The sequence below is a fragment of the Periophthalmus magnuspinnatus genome, chromosome 9 (genome assembly GCF_009829125.3).
Source record: "Periophthalmus magnuspinnatus isolate fPerMag1 chromosome 9, fPerMag1.2.pri, whole genome shotgun sequence".
Lineage (NCBI taxonomy): Eukaryota > Metazoa > Chordata > Actinopteri > Gobiiformes > Gobiidae > Periophthalmus > Periophthalmus magnuspinnatus.
Genome location: NC_047134.1, coordinates 20,813,617 through 20,833,530, shown reverse-complemented (window position 1 = coordinate 20,833,530; position 19,914 = coordinate 20,813,617). Strand labels below are relative to the sequence as shown.

The 19,914-nt window shown below is 41.0% G+C and overlaps 1 protein-coding gene across 1 annotated transcript in view; it reads right to left on the bottom strand.

The window, feature by feature from the left end:
* The window catches only part of nr6a1a (nuclear receptor subfamily 6, group A, member 1a), a 105,332-nt gene that overhangs the window by 57,547 nt on the left and 27,871 nt on the right, over positions 1 to 19,914 (bottom strand). Inside the window, exon 3 of the mRNA XM_055224325.1 lies at positions 1,912 to 1,947. Within this exon, the coding sequence (XP_055080300.1) occupies positions 1,912 to 1,947 (36 nt within the window). The remainder of the gene's footprint in view (positions 1 to 1,911; positions 1,948 to 19,914) is intronic.

Genomic DNA, 19,914 nt, shown 5'->3' with positions numbered 1-19,914 from the left:
TGGGGAGCAGATCGACCAATCAGAATGTGGAACAAAATCCCAAGGACAATACAGCGTCTCACTCCCAGCAATGACTTAGCTGAATAAGAAGATGTAACATAACATTTAGGCTAGACGTACATCTGTGTGCATTCATTTGCAAAAACACAAGAGTTAAGGAGATAAAATTAAAGTACTTAAGATCTTTGGAATGAGTAAATCTGTATTTTCGTGTAATAAATGTCCAAAATAAAGGAATGTGACTGATAGTTCCAAAAGAATAAGGTTATGAAGATTTGAATAAAATAAACACTAATGACATAAATGGGACAAACTTTGACCTTTCCTGAACAGCTTTAGTGTGGTCTTGGTAGTGACCTCATGTCAGAAAAGGTAATACCACATAGTACTATTGAGGAAACTTATTTTGAGTTGAAAATGAGATTACATTTTCTAAAAAGATATATATATTTTTTTTACCACTGTGGTATCAATATCTGTATCGAGTATCTATACCTTTTCTATACTATCAAATTGTGATAATACTATAACAGAATATATACAAAATATGTATATATAGTAGCAAAGTAATACTATTGACATGTTTAAAAGTGTTGCAATAAAGACTTTTAAAGGGCTTTATATTAATTCATCAACTTGTCTACAATACAACTGTGTGTGATCTGAAAATATTCAATTTAACAATAATCTGCTGTTATAATATTCAATAAAAGTACATTTCAAAATACTGTCTCACTTAAAACTTCTAGAGAGGGCAGATTGGTGCATGGAAGAATGTCTGTTGATATACTAAGACCGTGCACAGTTTGACCTCCATCTAAGGCTGCAACTGAACCCAAAGCCCAGGAGACCTCACCTCCTCTGGGATCTCTTCTCTCTCAGCTCCCCTGTTGCCCCCCTCCTACACCACTGGAGAGGTGGAGGGACACAGCAGAGGGTTACACGGAGATGACGTGTGTGTTTGAGCATAGCCTAACAGCAAAGGGCCCATAGTCTGCAGCCCCAACGCCCACAAGTCACAGCACTCAAGGCAAAGGGCAAAGAGTTGAGAAGGATGAGGACATGACAAGCCTGGATCAAAGTAAAGCAGCACCTCAGTCTAACTCCCAGGACGCACTTGTTTTCTTCAGTTGTTCACAGGATTACACCAATTTACTTCAGCGGTAGTATAAGATGTCCATAAAAAGTAATGAATACAGTTTTGGATTTAGGACAGATGTGCCAAAGTGGTCGAGGATAGGCCCAAGAAATGTCAATTGAATATTTAGATAAAGTACAGTTAGTAACAAAATCACTGGCACCATTTTGGATTGATTTTTTCCCATGTAATAGGTCTATTTTGGCTGCAAGTGAAGCAACAAAGTGACTTGAGACTACAATTACATGGAAAAAATTGGAAATTAGTCTGGCATATGTGAACAATTTGTGCTAAAGGGTCTGTACCACCTGAATTAGTTCTTCTGGGCCAGGAGAAAAACAAAACAAAAGCCCTTTACTCCATACAGTACATTGTAAAAGCAACCACTTGTGGGAAAAAAATAGACTGAATGATACTGCTTCAACATATTTAAAGGGGTTTTGCCAGGTGAGGAACATAAGGAAGCAGCTAACAGGGGCAGACAATTTTATTTTTAGAAAAAATTGGATGAAAATGTAGTTGGTGTCTGTAAGTCCTATCCCAGACAGTTGTTTCTTTGTCATGGTTCAACATCAGAACGATAATGACAATGTGGATGGGGATAATAGTAAAATGTTCTTTTCTCATGGTTCATAGTCAGATACAGACCCTTTTAACTTTTATGTGTTTGTGTGGGTTTTGCTCTTCTCCTTTCTGTCAATAGAAATTGTTTAAAGAACTGCTGACCATAAAATATCCATAATGCATATGTATGCTGTTGAGATTGTACCCACCTTTGGCCCAGAGTTCCTGCACGAGGTTTCGGTCACCTGCAAAAACCAAGAAAGAACAGACATAGGATCAAATCAGGCACAATAAATAAAGTTAAACTAGCACAAATAATTGCTATGGAATATTGGTTGGGTTGAACTTTTTCAAAAGGGAGTATTACACTATGGGTTATTAATTGGTAACAAATAAACTAGAAAAATCTGTCAACTGGACAAAAAGTTGTAGGAGTGAAAACGTTTCGCTGCTCATCCACGGATGATTTTATATTTTTCTTTCAGATCACAAAGTTCTTTTTTTATTGTTTTGAAAATGCTATATTCGCCAAGAACAACATTAACATATTTAGTATTTCATTTTTGGCACTGAGCCCCCCCCCATGCCTTTGCTCCTCATGCTCTCACTCCCCTTTTCCCCGTTGCTAATGAATCTACTGCACATCACTCCAAGTTTGTGAAGTTGTAGTCTACTGTTTTGTATCATGCTTTTGTATATTAATGGGAAATTGTCATGCAGGAGGGTTCAAATAAGACCCGGGAGAGATCACTAGATTACTAAAACATGCATAGATGACATACAAAACCTCTTCAGACATGTTTTTGAAGAGGGAACAATGCTTTAACTTGGTAGAAAGCTACAAAAAGTTGATTTTGCCAATACCCCCACTTAAAGATTCATGCCTTTACTGCATAGATGAACAAAAAAACAACACTTTTAACTATTAACTCTTCCCTCGTCCACAGTAAATACAACATATCTAGATTTTTAGCTCGATATAATTCTGAAAACTGCCTGTCACTGCAAGTCTTTACATATGACATAAGACAAATTGGTTTATTGTTATGGGAGGGCTGAGACCTGTTTACGGCAATTCCATATTTACAAACATACTATTGTAGATTAACTGTGAATAATTTGCTCTGTGGAGAAAGTCAATGCATAAATAGGAAAAAGAATGAGTCCTTTTCAACCCACAATTCCCATACTAGTCACCTCCATAATCCATCCATTTATTACGACATATTTATTCAACCTTACTGCACCTAATTTTCGGAAAACCTGTGGCTTCCCCCATAACACAGCTGTGAATGACGACGCTGAAATTACAGAAAGGGGGGGGTATTTTGCTTTTCTGACGGAGTTTGCAAGTATTTCATCTTTATTGCTCAAATGACGGCTTTTAATATGGTGGCATTCAGTCTTATCGCGGCTCTCTCCCAACACTTGATGGAATTTGCCTCTGCACAATGCTTCGGAAAATACACTTCAAAGGCTAAAAAGACGCATCTAATCTGCCCCACTCTGCGCACTGCAAATTTGGTGTGATAATAAGATCCTGCCTTCCCAAGCGTTCTTAGGGATCTGAACCAAGGATGAGAATTTCATCTTTTCTGAGTGTGGCGGGGAAGGGGGCAGGGCAGAGAAAGAGGGAAATGTTGGAAAGAGCAGCACAGAGTATATGGCATATCTGTGGAGCCCATCCTTATGTAAAAGCCCTATTTTACACTTTTATTCTACATGCACACAGGGAGGGGGGAGGGGGTGGCCACTGACAGCAGCACAGTGACCTAGTTTCCTTGTGCCCCAGAAAGATCAAGCATGACTCCCTCAAAAGTGCTATGGGCAGAAAACCTGGTTCAGCGCATTCAGTTAGCCAGGCCAGTGCACATTGTTTAGCGCTAACCCCACCAATGTAAGTATGCAAGTCATTTGGCTAATTTGTGGCGGTTGTTCAGTGGATTCGGTGGACCCCACTAATGTGAGGGTGGAAAATATACTGTTGCTTTCGATCCTATATAGAAGAGTTCCCTGATGTTTTGCGTTGATTTGTATCAGATATGTCTTTTAAACATAATAAAAGAGTTGATGGGTAAAGATGAGCGTGCATGTTTTCACCATCAACAAGGAAAACACATCAAATTATACTATAGATAATTAGAATTTGCAGTTATTTTAAAATTAAATGTTATTTTGTGAACTTACAGATTTTAAATATTGTGCTCGCTGGTAGTGTAGTGGTTTTAAGCGGTGCACTTATGGTTGTTACCGTCTCAACATTGTGGCCTTTCTATCCCCATTACGCGCTATAACTGTGCTTTCAAATTAAGCCTTTAGGCAAGAAAATATAAAATAAAATAAAAATAAATCATAAAAAAAATAATAAGTAAACATTGGCAAATACTGGTTATCGATTAGCAAGATAAACCTATGGATATTAGCTGAAAAAAAAAAAAAGTTTCAAACCAAAGCACAGGCAATGGACCACTACTCAGTTATTAAGGCATAAAACTATAATACAATACTTGTACAATAAAGGTTTGTGCCACAAAACCAATCAATTCAAAATTTTAAAATAGTACAAATTTCACCTGTCAAAAAACAAACCAAAGTACCATCAATAAATCAAACTTAAGAATTTAACTAACAAAACACACATACTTCAGTTGTATAGAAAAGCTTTATTGTCAAAGGCCTCAAATGATGATGAAACTTTCAGGAATGTCGGTACAGGTCGAGGTCAGCACACTGAACATGTCACACTGCAAGTGTACACACCAGATTCCCTTCCCATCACATGAAGCCACATGAAATGGAGGGATATAATATTTTATCTGCAAATGTCAATGAAACATTGGTACATATACAGTTCATGGGAGTGGATCTCTCCATCTCAAGGTTTCTAATTTTCCAACCTTTTTTTTGGAAAGAAGAAGCACTGGATATGCCCAGAGACAATAATCAATTTGCTTGTTGCTGTGAATGTTTGCCAATCTTCTTTTCCTTCATTGACCAATAATTAATTGTTAAATCAACTTCTTGTGACGCCCTGCGAGGCGACTGCTGTTGCCTATACACATACAAACTGAAGTACAGTACTGTATATATATTTACAGTACTGTATATATTTACTGTAAGGGCTTCTATTCTCCTCAGAGGTATAAGCTATAGAGCATATAGGCCCAAAGTGCCATGGGTAAAGCCTAGTTTTCATTCTCAGGAAGGCAGGTTGAGGACATCACAGACACAGCCACGGGACACACTGCAACACCCCCCCCCCCCATCCCGAAGTGTCCCATCTCCCTGAGCCCTACATACCGCCCCACACCCCCTGCAGGTTATCGGCCCGCACCGGGAAGGTTAGGGATGGAGATGCTATCACGGGCCGTGCATTAGCACAACAAAGAGGTGTTTGAGAGAGAAACCCGCCAGGATAATTAGCTGATACAAACCCAGATGCCTTGTTCGATATGAATCATGCAAATGTGAAGACGACATGGAGCTGGCTGTTATAGGGGAGGAGACACAATTATATACATGGACATATGAACAAACACCACACCATAAAATTGTGCTTTCATCTGCAAACTTATAACAAGCGTGATGGAACTTTTCCTTTCAAGAAATTGAGCAGGAGTAACTTTGAAAAGTATACATTACTTGGACATCCTTTTGCTTTTGTAGTTAGTTCCAACTTTAGACAGCACCACCTTGACTGAAAAGTGTCTTCTATATTTTAAAGCTCTTCGTCAGTGTTCAATTCCAAGTGATCTAAGAGTTCCTAAAATATTGGCATTTCTGGTGTTAGAATATATAATTTTGATAGCAAATCTGAGCAAATCTCAATAAGCAAGACATTTTCCTGAGTCTTAATTGCTTTAATTTGCCAAGGGTACCAACTCTAACGAAACGCATTGTATATGGTGGCAAATCTGAGTATACATAGCGACAGAGAATCCAATGTTGAGCAAGCATCTGGCCTTTGCATACTGCTTTGAAGTGGAGGTAAGTCAAGACCAATAGCTCTCATGCTCACTTATGCTCTGAAATAAGTCTCAGTTAGCAGATGACAAACTACCTATTTAGCCTCTTTAGGAATGCAGATGTTATGAATCACTTTGAGCCGAGTGTAATACACAGGCCGTAATCCGTCTTTAGAAGTTTAAAAGTCACCAGTTCATTTGATACGGGGAATGTTCTGAAAAGTACAGTGGAATAACCAAAACAAAAACATGCCCAACATTCAATGACAAAACTGGATTTGGTGAAGTGCAAACTGTCTCTAATGTGACCACATATTCTCACCCTATAATCCTGCAATGACTGAAAACAACTTGTGTGATTTATGGAGCCTAAATCAAATATATTATGCTCTTAGGGACTCATTTATCAACCAAGTCAGTCTTATGTAAGAGACAAACTAGTTAACTGCAGCCTTCATAGAGAGAATGTCCTGCTCATTTTGGGTCCTAACCTACGGTATGGAAACAGTATTTTCTAGCACAAGGTTTTAACGAAACATTTTATATCTCACTGTTGTTGAATCCCTTCATTCATCAAAGCACAGAAGATGCAAGAAATATCGTCTATAACTTGGTAATGTGTCTCGCTCAGGGACAGTGCATTGGCCAGAAAAGAGAAATCCAATGTCCCACCTTGACTTGTTTTAAATCAAATACACACTTTTGGTCTATATGTCTTTTTTGTTTTGCATTTCGGCAGAACAACATCCCTTCTATTGATGGGCAAAAGCTCAATCCACAGTACCACTTTCATCCAATATTTTAGAATAAAGCCTTATACATTTGTTGCTCTACGTTTAATATTCGCTTGCTTTGTACGGATCAATGAAGACTACAGTACAAGCAGATAGTAAATGTTGAATGTAGAAATATTTGAGTCTGTTGAAAAGGCGTGCAGATGCGTCGAGCTTGTTATCCAGGTCAGAGTGATCTAATCAGGTGTGAATGAAGGCACTTGGCACAGCTCCAGGCTCCAGCCCTGCCATCAGCTCTCAGGGCCACAGCACACACAAACGCATATGTTAAAAGTGATGAACACGAATGGACACTTCCACATCTCAGAGGGTAAATGTACCGAAGGTTGGTTTAGTAACATGCCAAATCACTACAGGCGACAACAGATATATATTAAATTAAGTTTAAAGCAGTATAAAACACGTATTAAGTAATGACTATGATGAATTTGCAATGGGATTTAGACGTCTGTGTACTTATGCAAAGTAATATAACATGCATGAAAGTTAATCTTGCAATAAATCAATCACTTTAGTTTGTGTATTGTTAATATGTGTAATTGTCTTATAATAATTTGATATCATTAAGTATTATAAAAGTTTCATACAAAATAGAAATCATCAAGCTGTGCAAGATGCTAATAAAGCATGTGGTGAGGCTATTTATATAATAATCAATGTTACAAACCCTGCACTCATAGAATACCACCCTTGCATCATTGGGCAGTACGTTTACCCCTCACTGTCCTCAGAATTTGCATACAATGGGGAATGTTTGCAGATTTGCAGGATTTTGATGTTAGAAAAGTGCTTTATGAATATAACATTTACCCTGCAACTTGATAGAAATAAATAATTGTGATTTAAAAAAAAAAAAAAAAAAACTATCCATTATAGAAAATGGCTGTTTCAAACTATAAAATCTCCTTTCACAGTTTTACTATAAAGCCTTTTAAATCCTGAATTCCCCTCTTCTTCATGGCGTTGCCCTTCCCACCGACAATCCTTCAAAGTCCTATAAAAAAAGGCACAAAACTCAGCAATAATTTTTCTCTCTCTTTTCCTGCTCAGTGTCACCGTAACTCCACCCAGACATCGCAAGCCATTCAACAGAGGGGCTCCCATAGTTTCAATGGTCTGAGCTCTGGTCCAATCACGGCTCAGCCCCCCTGTAAAGTTCCCGGGCTCCCGTCCAATGGTGCAGCTCCTCTCACTGTCATGTGACTCCTGTGTGCCTCCTGTCCGTCAACTGCCTCATATATAGTGCATGCGGGGAAATGTGGAGCAGCTCAATAACTTCCAACGTCCAGACTTTTGTGTTGGAGAGAGGTGTGGGAATGCGTTTATCAGCCGGAGCACAGAAGGATAAAGAGAGAGAGGGAAGGAGGGAGGGGGAAGAGAGGAGAGGAGAAGAGAAGAGCTCAGGCAAGGCAAAGCAAGCAAGGCAAGGGAGGGAGTGAAGGGAGAGAGGAGAGGAGGAGGGGGGTGTGCTGGAGATTTGTAAGGCACTTGTATTTGCAAACTACTGGCTGAGTTCCCACTAGAGGCAGAGACTGTGTCAGAAGTGTGTCGTGTCTGGGGGAGAGAGACAGACAGACAGACGAGAGAGGAGCAACCAGTTCAACTCAATTCGACAGCAACTTTTCAGCCGCACCGTGTTCCGCTCCGGCTTCTCCTTTCTGGTCTGCGCTTGGAAGCTTTTGAAAGAAAAATTGGTGATTTCTCACAGCCAGCATTAAAAGTTGTGGTAAGTATTACAACATTGATATATTGCTTCATGTGAAAATTTCAGTTAACACAAAAAATATTTTGCTACATCAATGATGACTTCTTGTTTATTCTGATTTGCTTGTCTATAAAAGTCTACATAATGTGTGGGTGTTTTGAAAAAATTGCAGGACTGATTGAGATTGTACGATCTGGACAAAGTGTGCCAAGAGTGAAAAGAGTGTGCGTGACTGGGTGCGAAGTTTTTTTTTTCTTTTTTTCTCTCCTCTCGCTGTGTGGGAATGCTGACTGCGGTAGCCGGTAGCGATGTTTGACTGAGAGGAACTAAGCCAGACAGTAGACAAAAGCAAGGAGGCTAGTCCAGACAGCGCAGGTCAGCTATTAGGGGTTTGGAGCACCAGGGACAGGTCAGCCAGCTGCTGGTCCGGGACGCCAGGCATGGGAGGGTGGTGCAGGGAGGGCCAAGAGGGGATACCCCGCCTTTTAGCATTATAGAGGTTATGGACTTGCGTTCCTGGGGTTAAGGGTGACCACGCTCCACTTGGCTCCCCACCTTTTTCAAGAGCCTTCACCTCGCCGCTTGCTTGTTGAACCGGCTAAAAATATCCCCCATAAGAAAGTCTGTGAAAATGTTGCGAAAGAATGGTAATTGGTAGGTAGAGTTAAATATAGACGAAAGAGGAAGGCGTAAAAAGTAACTGTAATTTTCACAGTGGTTAGTTGTTTTCTATTCCTCTTTTTTGCTTGGAGATTGCGTGGGGAAAGGGGAGGGGGTCGCTGAGTTTGGGGTGCATTTAGTTTGACAGGAAATACAGGCTATCCCATCTATTTGTGTGTCTACGCGTGTGCACATCCTGGTTCTGCCTTTTGTCCCAAAGCTCTTAATCCACTGCAAAAAAGCTGCGTGCGTGCGTGAGGGTCTAGCAACAAACCGAGAAAAACATCGGGCCGGGATCACAGATGTACGGCACTGCTGTTTGGTATAGACAACCCCCTCCCTTCAATCCCATATTTGTCTCGCACTTCAAAACAAAACAGAAAAAAAAAACATGTTTGCGGGCTATAGAAAGGCTTAACGCTAACTCCAAGTATGACAAACAACAGCCCTGACAAATAGAGTTGATTGGAGAGCGTTGGCTGGCTTTGCTTGGCAGTGACGATGGAAGTGATCTTTTGAAGACTGGGAACTGAGAAGTGGCTTTTGAAATTGGGATAAAAATAACTCACACGCAAACAAGAGCAAGTCACTGCTTAAAATATGAACAACATGGACTTAGAATCCAGGCGTGTGTGCTTGTTTGTGTGATCTAAGAATTGTACAGCCTGTGAAATGCCTGGACGTGTTGAGTCTTGTTAGGCCGATAGACATCTCTGCCCTCATAGCCGGCTCGGGATTTTTAAGTCATACACTCCATAACCCCGAAGCAAGATCAACGGAGTCTTTGAGTTCACTGGCCGCTGGAAACGCAGGCCTCTCAAATATGCACTCCACAATAAGAGCAAAGGCGAACAGCTCTAAGTCCTCATTTGACACAGCATTTGACAAAGTGTTTGAGGTTTTTCATTAGGGTTAGGCCTAAAATTGCGAAAAGAATTTAAAAGTCTTGACTAATCATAGGATACCTTATGATATGGACATCTATTTTACTAGGATGATTCATGAAAGTCAAATATATGATTGCAAAGTTGTAAAGAACTTTCAGAGGAACTTGTTGATGAGATAGCAGTCAGCTGTTTTGACTGGCCTGCGCAGTGAAGTCAGCGTTGTATAAGTGGCTTCAATGACCCCCCTTTTCCCTTCCCCTCCTCTTCCCCCAGTTCAGTATGGCCTCAGCTCTCCCTTGGACTTTGACTTTTTCGCTGATCTATAAGCCAGTGGTCCGTGCTCTTATTTTGCACCATCCCATGCGGGCTGCTGTGTGTGTACCTGGATTTGAATAGAAACCAGACAGGCGCACTCCCCCCTCTGCCCCCCCTCCTGTCACCACTCCCGCGTGGGACAATGAGGATTTGTTAGCGCTCAGCCCGCGAGCCCTGGCTGACACAAAGCGCGAACTACCCCTCTACCCTCCGCTAGCAGACCCCGGCGCTTAGGAGTGCGGTCGAAGTGCAGGCGGGCCCGGCAACCAGCAGGGGGGCCCCCCGAGTTGGGTTATGGGATGGGTGAGACGAAGAGAGACACAGAACAGAGCTGTTGGGGTAGTGTTGGGTGGTTGGGGGCAGTTTGCAAGGGTTGGGATTAACCAGACAAGAGCTGCGGGATGGGGGAGGGGAGCTCGCTTGAAACCAACAGGAAATTACTCCCTTTGATGAGGCAGAGGCAGATTCGCACAGGCTAAACTCCTCCGGGCCGTAAAAGAAGAAAAAAAACCTGTTTGAGCACAAATTGTCAAAACACTTCAAGGCTTCCCCATGTGTCACTTCCCTCTGGCTACGATGCAGTTGTAAAGTCCGTACAGAGGTGCTAAGCAAACACTAGCAAAACTTTACTTTCCGCTGGTGCATCTCCCCTCCTCCTCCTCGTGCTCAGACGCCCGGCCCCTCACCATGTCATGGGAATCCTATTAAGAGGAGCGTCCATCCGACCCATTTTCACCCGCTCAAAAGAGAGGAAAAAAAAATAAAAAAAATCATAGCTCCCACCATGCCTCCATATTGCGGTGAAGCCACAGACACAGCATTTATATTTAGCTGTCTGCATGAATATTTCAAAGCTCAAAATGGTGTGGAAAAAAAACAAAAACACAAAAACATTGTAAATATATACTGGCTGTTACATGAAAGGAAGACGCCAGAGATGGGAAGATGGAACAAGGTGTTAAATATGGATTTTGCACACTTGGACTAAATTAGATTTGTCTTATTGATTTTTTTTTTTCTTTTTTGGTAATGCTGTTCCAGAGCCAAACAAATCAAACTTTTCTGGCATCACGTCAGACATCAAAATTGATAGTATTTCATCTCCATTATATGTAAAAAAAAATAGTTGCTGCACCTGAACTTTAGACTTCTACAAACATATTCTGAAACACATCTGTGTAGCTGTTAATATTTTGCTATTCTCTCAAATGCTCCTCATTTAGGTCGTTTTATTTTTTCACAAAACCAAAACATGACAGACAAACCAAAATTCACATTTATCAGAACAATTTTAATTTTTTTTTCAGCTCTAGTTCACTTGCCTTTTTACTAACAACTCAGTGATGACTCAATTCGCAATCTCGGTGATGTTTGGAAGTGGTTGCGATGCCTGGGAGAGAGTTTGTTGCTGTCACGGCGTAGTGTGCTGTGTGCAGTGAAACGCTAATGTAATGTGTGCTCAGTGAATAACAGGGTCGATTAGGGAGCCTCGTCTGGCCCGGTCCACGGCAGATTATAACAGGGCCGAGCGCATAGAGGCCGCGGGCTGGTCGTCTGGCGCTCTGACCCACATTGCTATGATGTGCACGTCATTTCCTATTACGGACCAAAGCACTGGACACTGCCGTCAGCTGAGAAGGAGAGATAGAAAAAAATAGAGAGAGCATCTTCATCTGCATACCCTCCCCGCTGGCAAGGCCCCGATCCAGCATAACCTCACACGGCCGTGCGCCAAACACGGTCCATCCATCGCCCAAATGTCCAGAGGAAGTGTTGCATGAGTCAAATGCTCAGGGTGTGTGTGGGCTATAGCTGTATGTTGTTGACCTTCATGTTAATATGTAGGTTTGGGGATGTCAAGTCCAATAAGTAAAAGCTTGTGATGGCTACTTTTATTTTTAGGTGAAAGTGGCGTGGGGCTAAATTAAAATCCAACTTTCAAGGCTCGCCAGAGTAAACATCTCAAACTAACATAGTTTTTATAATATCGTCACAAAGGTTTCCGTATGATTTTAATGCCAACTTTTGTAAGAAAGTAAATCCATGAAAGTTAAGTGGCCATGCATGTTGACCGGCCCTATTCCAGCCTTCAAAGTCGCCCTTTCTTCCTAGTTGACCTCAAACTTTTAAACCTTTTGACAGAACATTTACAAAACATAATCTGGAGTTTGATCTCTCAGTGTAGCATTTCAACGGGGACTTTTGAGTGGAATAAGAATTGCCCATTGGCCTTTGGTGCCATGCTTTTTTGTACACAGAGCCCTTGATGGTGGCTGTGCAGCTGGTTGACAGAGACAAGTCTGTTTGCAGCTTGCCTGAATGATAATTGGCAGCTACGGAGTGAAAAGCGGGCTCAGCAACAGATAAGGGCCGCGTGGAAAGCTCTATAATCAGCGCGGATTAGCAAATGATAAATCATGGGTTCACACAAGTATGCTGTCACTGCGGAAGAGCCGTTGAGGGGTAGAAGGCAGATATGGGAAGACTAGTATAAAGAACATGAGAGAGGGAAGAGCGGCAAAGATGTGGATGTTTTTGCTGTAATTCAAAAGAAAAAAAAACACAATAATACCTTCTAGCAGGTCAGCAGGAGAGAGGCAGGCTGAGAGGGGGGAATGAAAAGACGGGAGAAATTAAAAGCTCTGCCAACACTCCAGATAATACAATCTTCTGCCTGTCAGATTACCTTCTTTAATCCAAGAAGGTTTAACGCCTCTTAGAAAACTGAAAAGAGACATGAATTCAGCAGAGATTTTCTTCAGCTCGAGAGGAGGAAGGTGCCGGGGAGGAGAGTTAAGTCTCTGAGCAACTCTTCCAAAGCACTGGCCTCGACAAACTCTCGCTGCGCAGTCGTCAAAGTGCAATGCAGAGGATTTGAGAGAAACGCCGCAATGTTACGCTTCAACCTCATGAAATTCTGACGCAGTTGCAGTCTTCTTTGCAAAACCACGATTTAGGCAAAGAAAGGAAAAACAAACCTGAACTCTAAGCAATTCAATGTACAGTAGGATGGGAAAAAAAACGACAAGCTTAACTTAATCTTAACCGAAGCTGATCAGGTCACCGAAGCACAAAGCATGGCACGGCGCATTAAGGACACAGTGTACCCTCCGACATGCTCCCCTACTGCAGCAGGTCGCCAGCCTTTGTGATGTTTGTCACCCAAAAAATACGGGCTAATGTAGCTTTATGCAAACACAACAGCGCAACACAAGGAAAACAGCGGGGTCTAGTGGGTGTACATGCTGCATGGCGTTAACGCAGCTAGCATTAGTGCTAAACACACACACATATATAATATAGATTATTTATAATGTATATATTTGTGAAAATTTTGACTGCAATAGCAATAACATAAAAATATACACATCTTAGACGACATGAATTAGTATTTTAGCTTTTTGGAAAATGAAAATAAACTATACACACTAAAATATTACAAAAAATATCTAAACTCTTCCATTTAAATAGCATTATCTCATTTACTACCTACAATTATTATGTGTAGGTAGTAGCGTGTGCAATCTTAATACAGATGTATGCTCATATCGCCAATTCCACACTTGGATAGATTGCAGCATAATTCTGTAGGGCCTGCAATGCGAAAAAGGCACGATGAGTATCCAGGTCATTGCCATGCCTTCTCTCCCACTGGCTGCCGCTGATAACAAATACATGAAATCAGTACTAGCACTCGTATCGTGTGGTTGGCGAGCGCTGGTCTATGTTTTTTGTGAGATCATAATCAGAATAATGGTCTTTCACCTCCTGCTGAGTTAAAGCGAAGATAGTTTAAGAACCAGGGAGTTTCTCGATATCATAGCGTAGCTTTGACCTGGTATTAAAATATCGCTGTCAACCCTTCTCCTTTCGGGTTATATTTGTTTGTGTTTGGCAAGATAATGGCTCTTCTATTTAGTGGCTTAATTAAGATTTGTCTTTTGAGAATTATGAAATATTGTCAAAGCTTGTGGATTTTGAGGGGTGCTAGCTTTCGACAATGGCAGCGTTCAAAAGAGGCCCGCTAGCCTGACCTGGGGATAAAGTCTGTTGAAGATAACGAGTGGCAGCAGGCTGGGGAAGAAATGTCACGCTTAAATCCAGAAGACAGGCACAAAGAGGTTTCTCATCTCGCTTTGTTAGGAGATCCTCCCGAAACTCAAACGTAGCGAGAGAGAGAGAGAGGAGACTACGCCATACGGGATACATATTCATCAGCTTTCCCCGATTCGAAAATGAGCCCACAAAGCTTTGGGTAAAAGAGCAGGAGAGCGCGACATACAGTGCAGGGAGAGATATGAAGTCGGAGAACCAGACTGACGTGGTGTAATCAAACGCTTCGACTCCTGGTTCAAAGGGCTACGGATGGGAAAGAACAGACATCGCAGTCGGCAGACAGTACAGGCATGTCAATCGGTGCCAGAATAACAGGGGTAAGGGTTCACACAATAAAACTGGGAGGCAAGAGGCATTCACGGAAGCTAAGGTGGATAGATGTGTCATAGGGAATAGTAAGTTGGCATCGCCCAAAAAGGATCTGGGATGTGTTGCTGGCAGAGATGGTATTTGGGGAAACAAAGAAAAAGGTCTATTAATATCTTTAAAAAAATGGAAGAAGAGTGGAATGGTTGTTCTGAAAATAGCTCAAAACTCTGGTGGGTTGTTTATTTCTGTTTGGTTGAAACCGATGCAGTAAAACAGAGCTACTTTGCATCTTTTTCATGATAATCTAAAAATGAGACAAATGATAATGGCTGATGAGAAAATTATAAAATGTTGACCCTTTAAGCAACAGGAACAAAGCTTAACTCAAGAACTTTGAAAATTGAATTCTTAAAAATAATTGATTGATAGACCAAGAAAATGAAGGCAAGAGTAGTAACAAGATATCCAAAGTGTAAAACCACAAAATGAGTCATTTTACACAATACCTAAAAAGAAAAACCCAACTCCAATGAAAACATGGCCAATCGCTTATGAACTGAAGAATAAAGTCTGTCATCACTGTTAGTCGGACACCGGTGGTTTAGGGCAGACACCAGGGGGTAGAGACAACCTGGCAGTGGACAACAGTAGCTGGCCCGACCAAAGCAAAGGTTGCAATGAGAGCCGCTGGAGTCTTGGCAGGGCCAGGGTGGCACGTGGAGGAGGGTGTTTCCGAAAAGACACTGGCATGAGGCCTAAAGGAGTCTCCGCTCTCAGACTGGCTGTTCTGCCCGCATGACTTTTGAGTGGCTCCCAAAAGTTCTACTCAACCCTGACGTACAAAATAATTACTACATGACTGTCTAAAAATAGGGCTTGTTTGGCGAGGTCTCGAGACTTTGAGATCAAACTTTTACAGGAACTTTTCTAAAACATCTAACTGAATCTATAGCCTAGAAATAAGTGTGGTTAAAGTGTTGCCTGTCTTCACTGAGATTTAGTCTGCTGGTTAAATTATATCCTATTCTAATCCTTTCACTTCCATAAATAGACCAATATTCATGCTTCTCAATTATATCTCCGCCATTTAAGTATTTCCACATATCATTATAAACCCCATTATATCAAGGGCCAGCCACTTTACCAAGTTTGACAACAAGCAGAGCAGTGTGACAACTGAATATGACAGCGTGCGACCCAGCTGCATGGCTAAAGCTCATTAGAAACTCAATTGGGGCTGATATTAAAACATCCAAAATGACTAAAAGCTTATTTTGTGAGTGACACAGCAATTAAGGCATATTTGTTGAATTTGATAGCGTTTGCCCACAGAGACTCGCTAGCAGCTTGGCCGATTTTACCAATCTAATCTCTTCCATTAGGAGCTGAGCATTGGAGCCAGAGGATTGTATAATAATAATAACTGAAGAGGCGTGATGGGACAGGAATACAGTATGTGTGTAGAACAGCGTCAGAGGATGAGTATTTTGAAAAGGCATTTGGGTAATGCTGGGAGTGTCAGGTTAACCAGAACAGTGAGCAAACACTAAGCTATAAAAGACAGGAAACAAGCAGTTTATGAATGAATGAAGGCGGGAACCTGAGAGCATTTAAGGTTTAATATTGATTCAATGCCTACTGACAAAGTTTTAAGTTAGATTGTTTTTAAGTATACTCACAATCTACAAAAAATTGTTACTTTTATTACTGCTCCAGATCCGGGCCTGGAAACAATGGTTTTAGGACTTTAGTTTCAATATATGAACAATCAAACAGCGGCTGTCCAAAAAATTACATACACACATTTTTATATACCGTAAATTTCGGATTATAAGCCGCTACTTTTTTTCCACGCTTTGAACCCTGCGGCTTGTACAGCAGTGCGGCTTATTTATGGATTTTTTACTGGATAACGGCCCCTGGGTTTTATTTTCACGGACAAGCCTTCTACACGTGGCAGATAAATATGGCAAAAACAACTTAAGTGCATTAAAAAAATACAACTCACCAAACCGCTGCATCAGAGGGAGCCCTGCGCTGATTATGTGATTATGTCTACTCTGCTCCGCAGTTTCTTTCAAAAACTCTAAAGGCGTATCGTTTAATCCCAGGTGCTTATTCTCCATATGCCAAAGCAGTTTTGAAGGTTTCATTGCCTTATTTGCTTTTCCCGTATGTTACGCAGAGCGGACTGTGCGCGTGAGTCACCTGCAGCGACAAACCCAGGTTTTAAGTAGGCATTGTCTGTTAAATTTATCTTTCTTTTTCTTGGAGGTGTAGTCTCCTCTTCTGGCTCCTCAGTTGTCCTTTTCCCCTTTGTTAAAAGCTCTCCAAAGACTTTTGTTTTGGCTCATTTTCACTCGCTTGTGGCTCTACTTTTGTGCGTCGTGTCTGATGTGTTATACGTGATACGTCACCGCGGAGACAAGAGCAGATAATAAACTTGCTACTACATCAAATAGATTTCTGTGGCGATTTCCAGCAGGATTTTCATGATACATCTATGGACGAGCTTATTAGTGCGTCATTAGGGACGGGCCAAAGTTGCTCCTGACCCCTGTGCGCACAGCGTCTGAAAATCAGGGCTCTTTACGCAGGACTGTGAGCTGTGTCTGTGTCTGTGTCTGTGAGACGTGAGACGTGAGCGGTGTTTGTTTTGAACATTGTTCCGCGAGTGTGACGCTTATTTTGAGCAACGAAAAATAAGAAAATATAATTTTATTTTAAGATCATAATAATCTTCCAATTTAAACTACAACAAAAAAGAACTAACACAAATAAAATACACTTCAGCCACGCAGAGCCGCAGTATGAGGCTGAAAGAGGCGCATACGGCTCCGGAGCCGCGGGTTGCAGACTCCTGAAATAGAGCCACTGCACGTAAGCTCGACATCAATGAATCCAACTTGGTCAATGTAAAAGACGACAAAAGTTTTCAGAGGAAATAAAAGCAGATTTTCCGTTTTGGTGCAGTTTTATTTTCTAAACCTGCAGATGTGTTCATCCCGTGTTGTTGTCGTGTTGGTTCCAATTTTCAGGCACAGTTTAAAAAAAAGCGTGTCAGTGCACCGTCTTTCTGTGTAAATATCTCATGTTACAATATGAAAACCTGCGGCTTTTATTCAGGTGCGGCTTATATATGTACAAAATTGATTTTCTCTTCAAATTTAGCTGGTGCGGCTTTTAATCAGGTGCGCTCTGTAGTCCGAAATTTACGGTATACGCTTTTGGCAATGTCCACAAGTGAGTCAACATCTCTTAATCCATATATACAATACATGGACCTAATTATTTGTAAAGCTAAAAAAGAAAAGGCAATAAACTCCAAAATTTACAATTCTTCCTAGGTCATACACAATGCTAAGTGTTAAATGTCAAATTTTATTACTAGCTGTGCAACAAGTATAATAAAAAGTAAAAAAATAAATAAAACGATTATGCAAAAGAACAAGGTCATAAACAAACATTCAGTCCCTACATACTTTGCGCCCCTGTGTTACCTAACTATCACGCTGCTATCGGTCATATCTAACTATGTCAAACTTCTTTCGAAAGTAGCTCGGCACAGTTTCTGCTTATTCGGCTGTCCTGGTATGGGACCGTCCCGTGTTTCCGTGCAGCATGGCGTCCTGGCTCAGTCCCAGGCAGTGAAGGCAACGCGACTGCAGAGTACACTGTGTGCTACTCATTGTCCGGGCCTGAGGAATGTGCTGACGGAGCAGGGTTCACGCCGGTTCACTCGCACTGTTGCACTCCTCACTACAGTTAAACGGCCTCGCATGCTCCAATCACATATTTATACATGCTAAATATACACAGGTGGCTTTCATTCATTTGTTTAAGTTTGAGTTTAACATGCAGGCGAGTGGTGAGTGTTAAATGTAAATCTGCAGCAATGAGACTAGAAACATTATTATTAGAAAACGTGGTATTAAAAAGCCAGCCACTGCCATCAATAAAAAGTATGTCGGTAGTAACTATGTCAGCAGTTTGTCAGTAAAGTTCCACTAATACTGGAAGTTTAACCACAACATGTGCTGTTACTCTCTTTTTTATGCAATTGAAATGCTAAAATTACACTATTGAATACAAATAGGAATATGGCATTTTGTTAATTCATGTCTATTTGCAAAATATGTACGTTCTCATGAGAAAGAATGCATATTCGTTATCGAACATGACGCTAACCATCACCTAATTGACGTTGTTAAATGTTGCAAAAATGGCTTGCTGTGCATAGAACTTCTTTTGCAAGATGTGCAAAGTTTCCTATAGGACCACCCAGATGAGTATTGTTACAATCAGGAGACTGGGGCGGAAGTATGCAGCATGTGGGGAGTATATTTCTCATAAAGTTTTCTATGTGCAAGGATGGCGGAAGTCAAGTAAAAAAAAAAAAAAAAAAAAATGGGTGGAAAGTCGAGGGGAGGGGTAGATTTTGAAAATGAGGAGGAAAAAAGTCCTTGTGTGTGTCTTAAGGCAGCCAGCCAAATGGTGCTAGAGCCAAAAAGGGAAGCCATTGAAGTCTGAGCCAGAGGGAAAGAAAAAAAAAACTATTACTACTTCCCACCTTGTGTGCAAAGCAAAGATGAAAGACGTCAAACAGCAAAATGAATGGAGAAGGTGGGATCATGTCATAGCAAACAAAGGGATAGATTGTAAACTGAAGCCTAACAAAGCTTTGGTGATATGAAAGACCATAATGTGTTCTACGGCTTTTTGGATCTTGTTTAGTTACTGGTGGTAAATATGTGAAGCTAATCTAAAAATAACAGTTGCATTGTCATAGTCTTAAAATAAGACAGATGCCAGATTTCAAAGACCTGTCAGTAATTCACAAATGGTTCAAACTCAATCGAAAGTGGGATGTGAAGAGTTATTTTCAATCATACAACATATGGACTGCAAATTGTAACATCCACGTAAGGCTCCAATTTTAACTGCACAGGTCTTTAACTACCTTTAATTGAGAACAATGATGAACTTATGGAAAAAAATAAATAAAAATCCTCATGAAATACTAGCAAAGAACAAATTGTTAGATATTCGCTCTTTATAAAAGTTCACTACCAAAATACACCAACAACTGGCAATGTTTTTGTGGAACAATTTGTAACAAAAATCTTTCAACCACATACTGAAAATGACTCCCGACTTGCAAAAGTGCTGGTAATAAAAGCATTCGTCCTTGGTCAGTGAACTGCATCAAAGCTGCAGAAAGCCAATTGTGTCTCTCTTATTCCCAAAGTGATCATTCATTATGTAGAGGAGTGCCTCCTTTTCTCAGAAGCAGCAACAAAAAACGTCTCTCAAATTCTACATCCTACAGCGATGGATCTAACAGAAAACCCCAAAATCTTACACAACCAATTTTTGTACAACCGATTGCGTCATATTTTGCTAAAAGGTTTTGGTACGCCTTCGGGTGTGCGGCGAACAAACAAAATACAGTGTGCCTAAT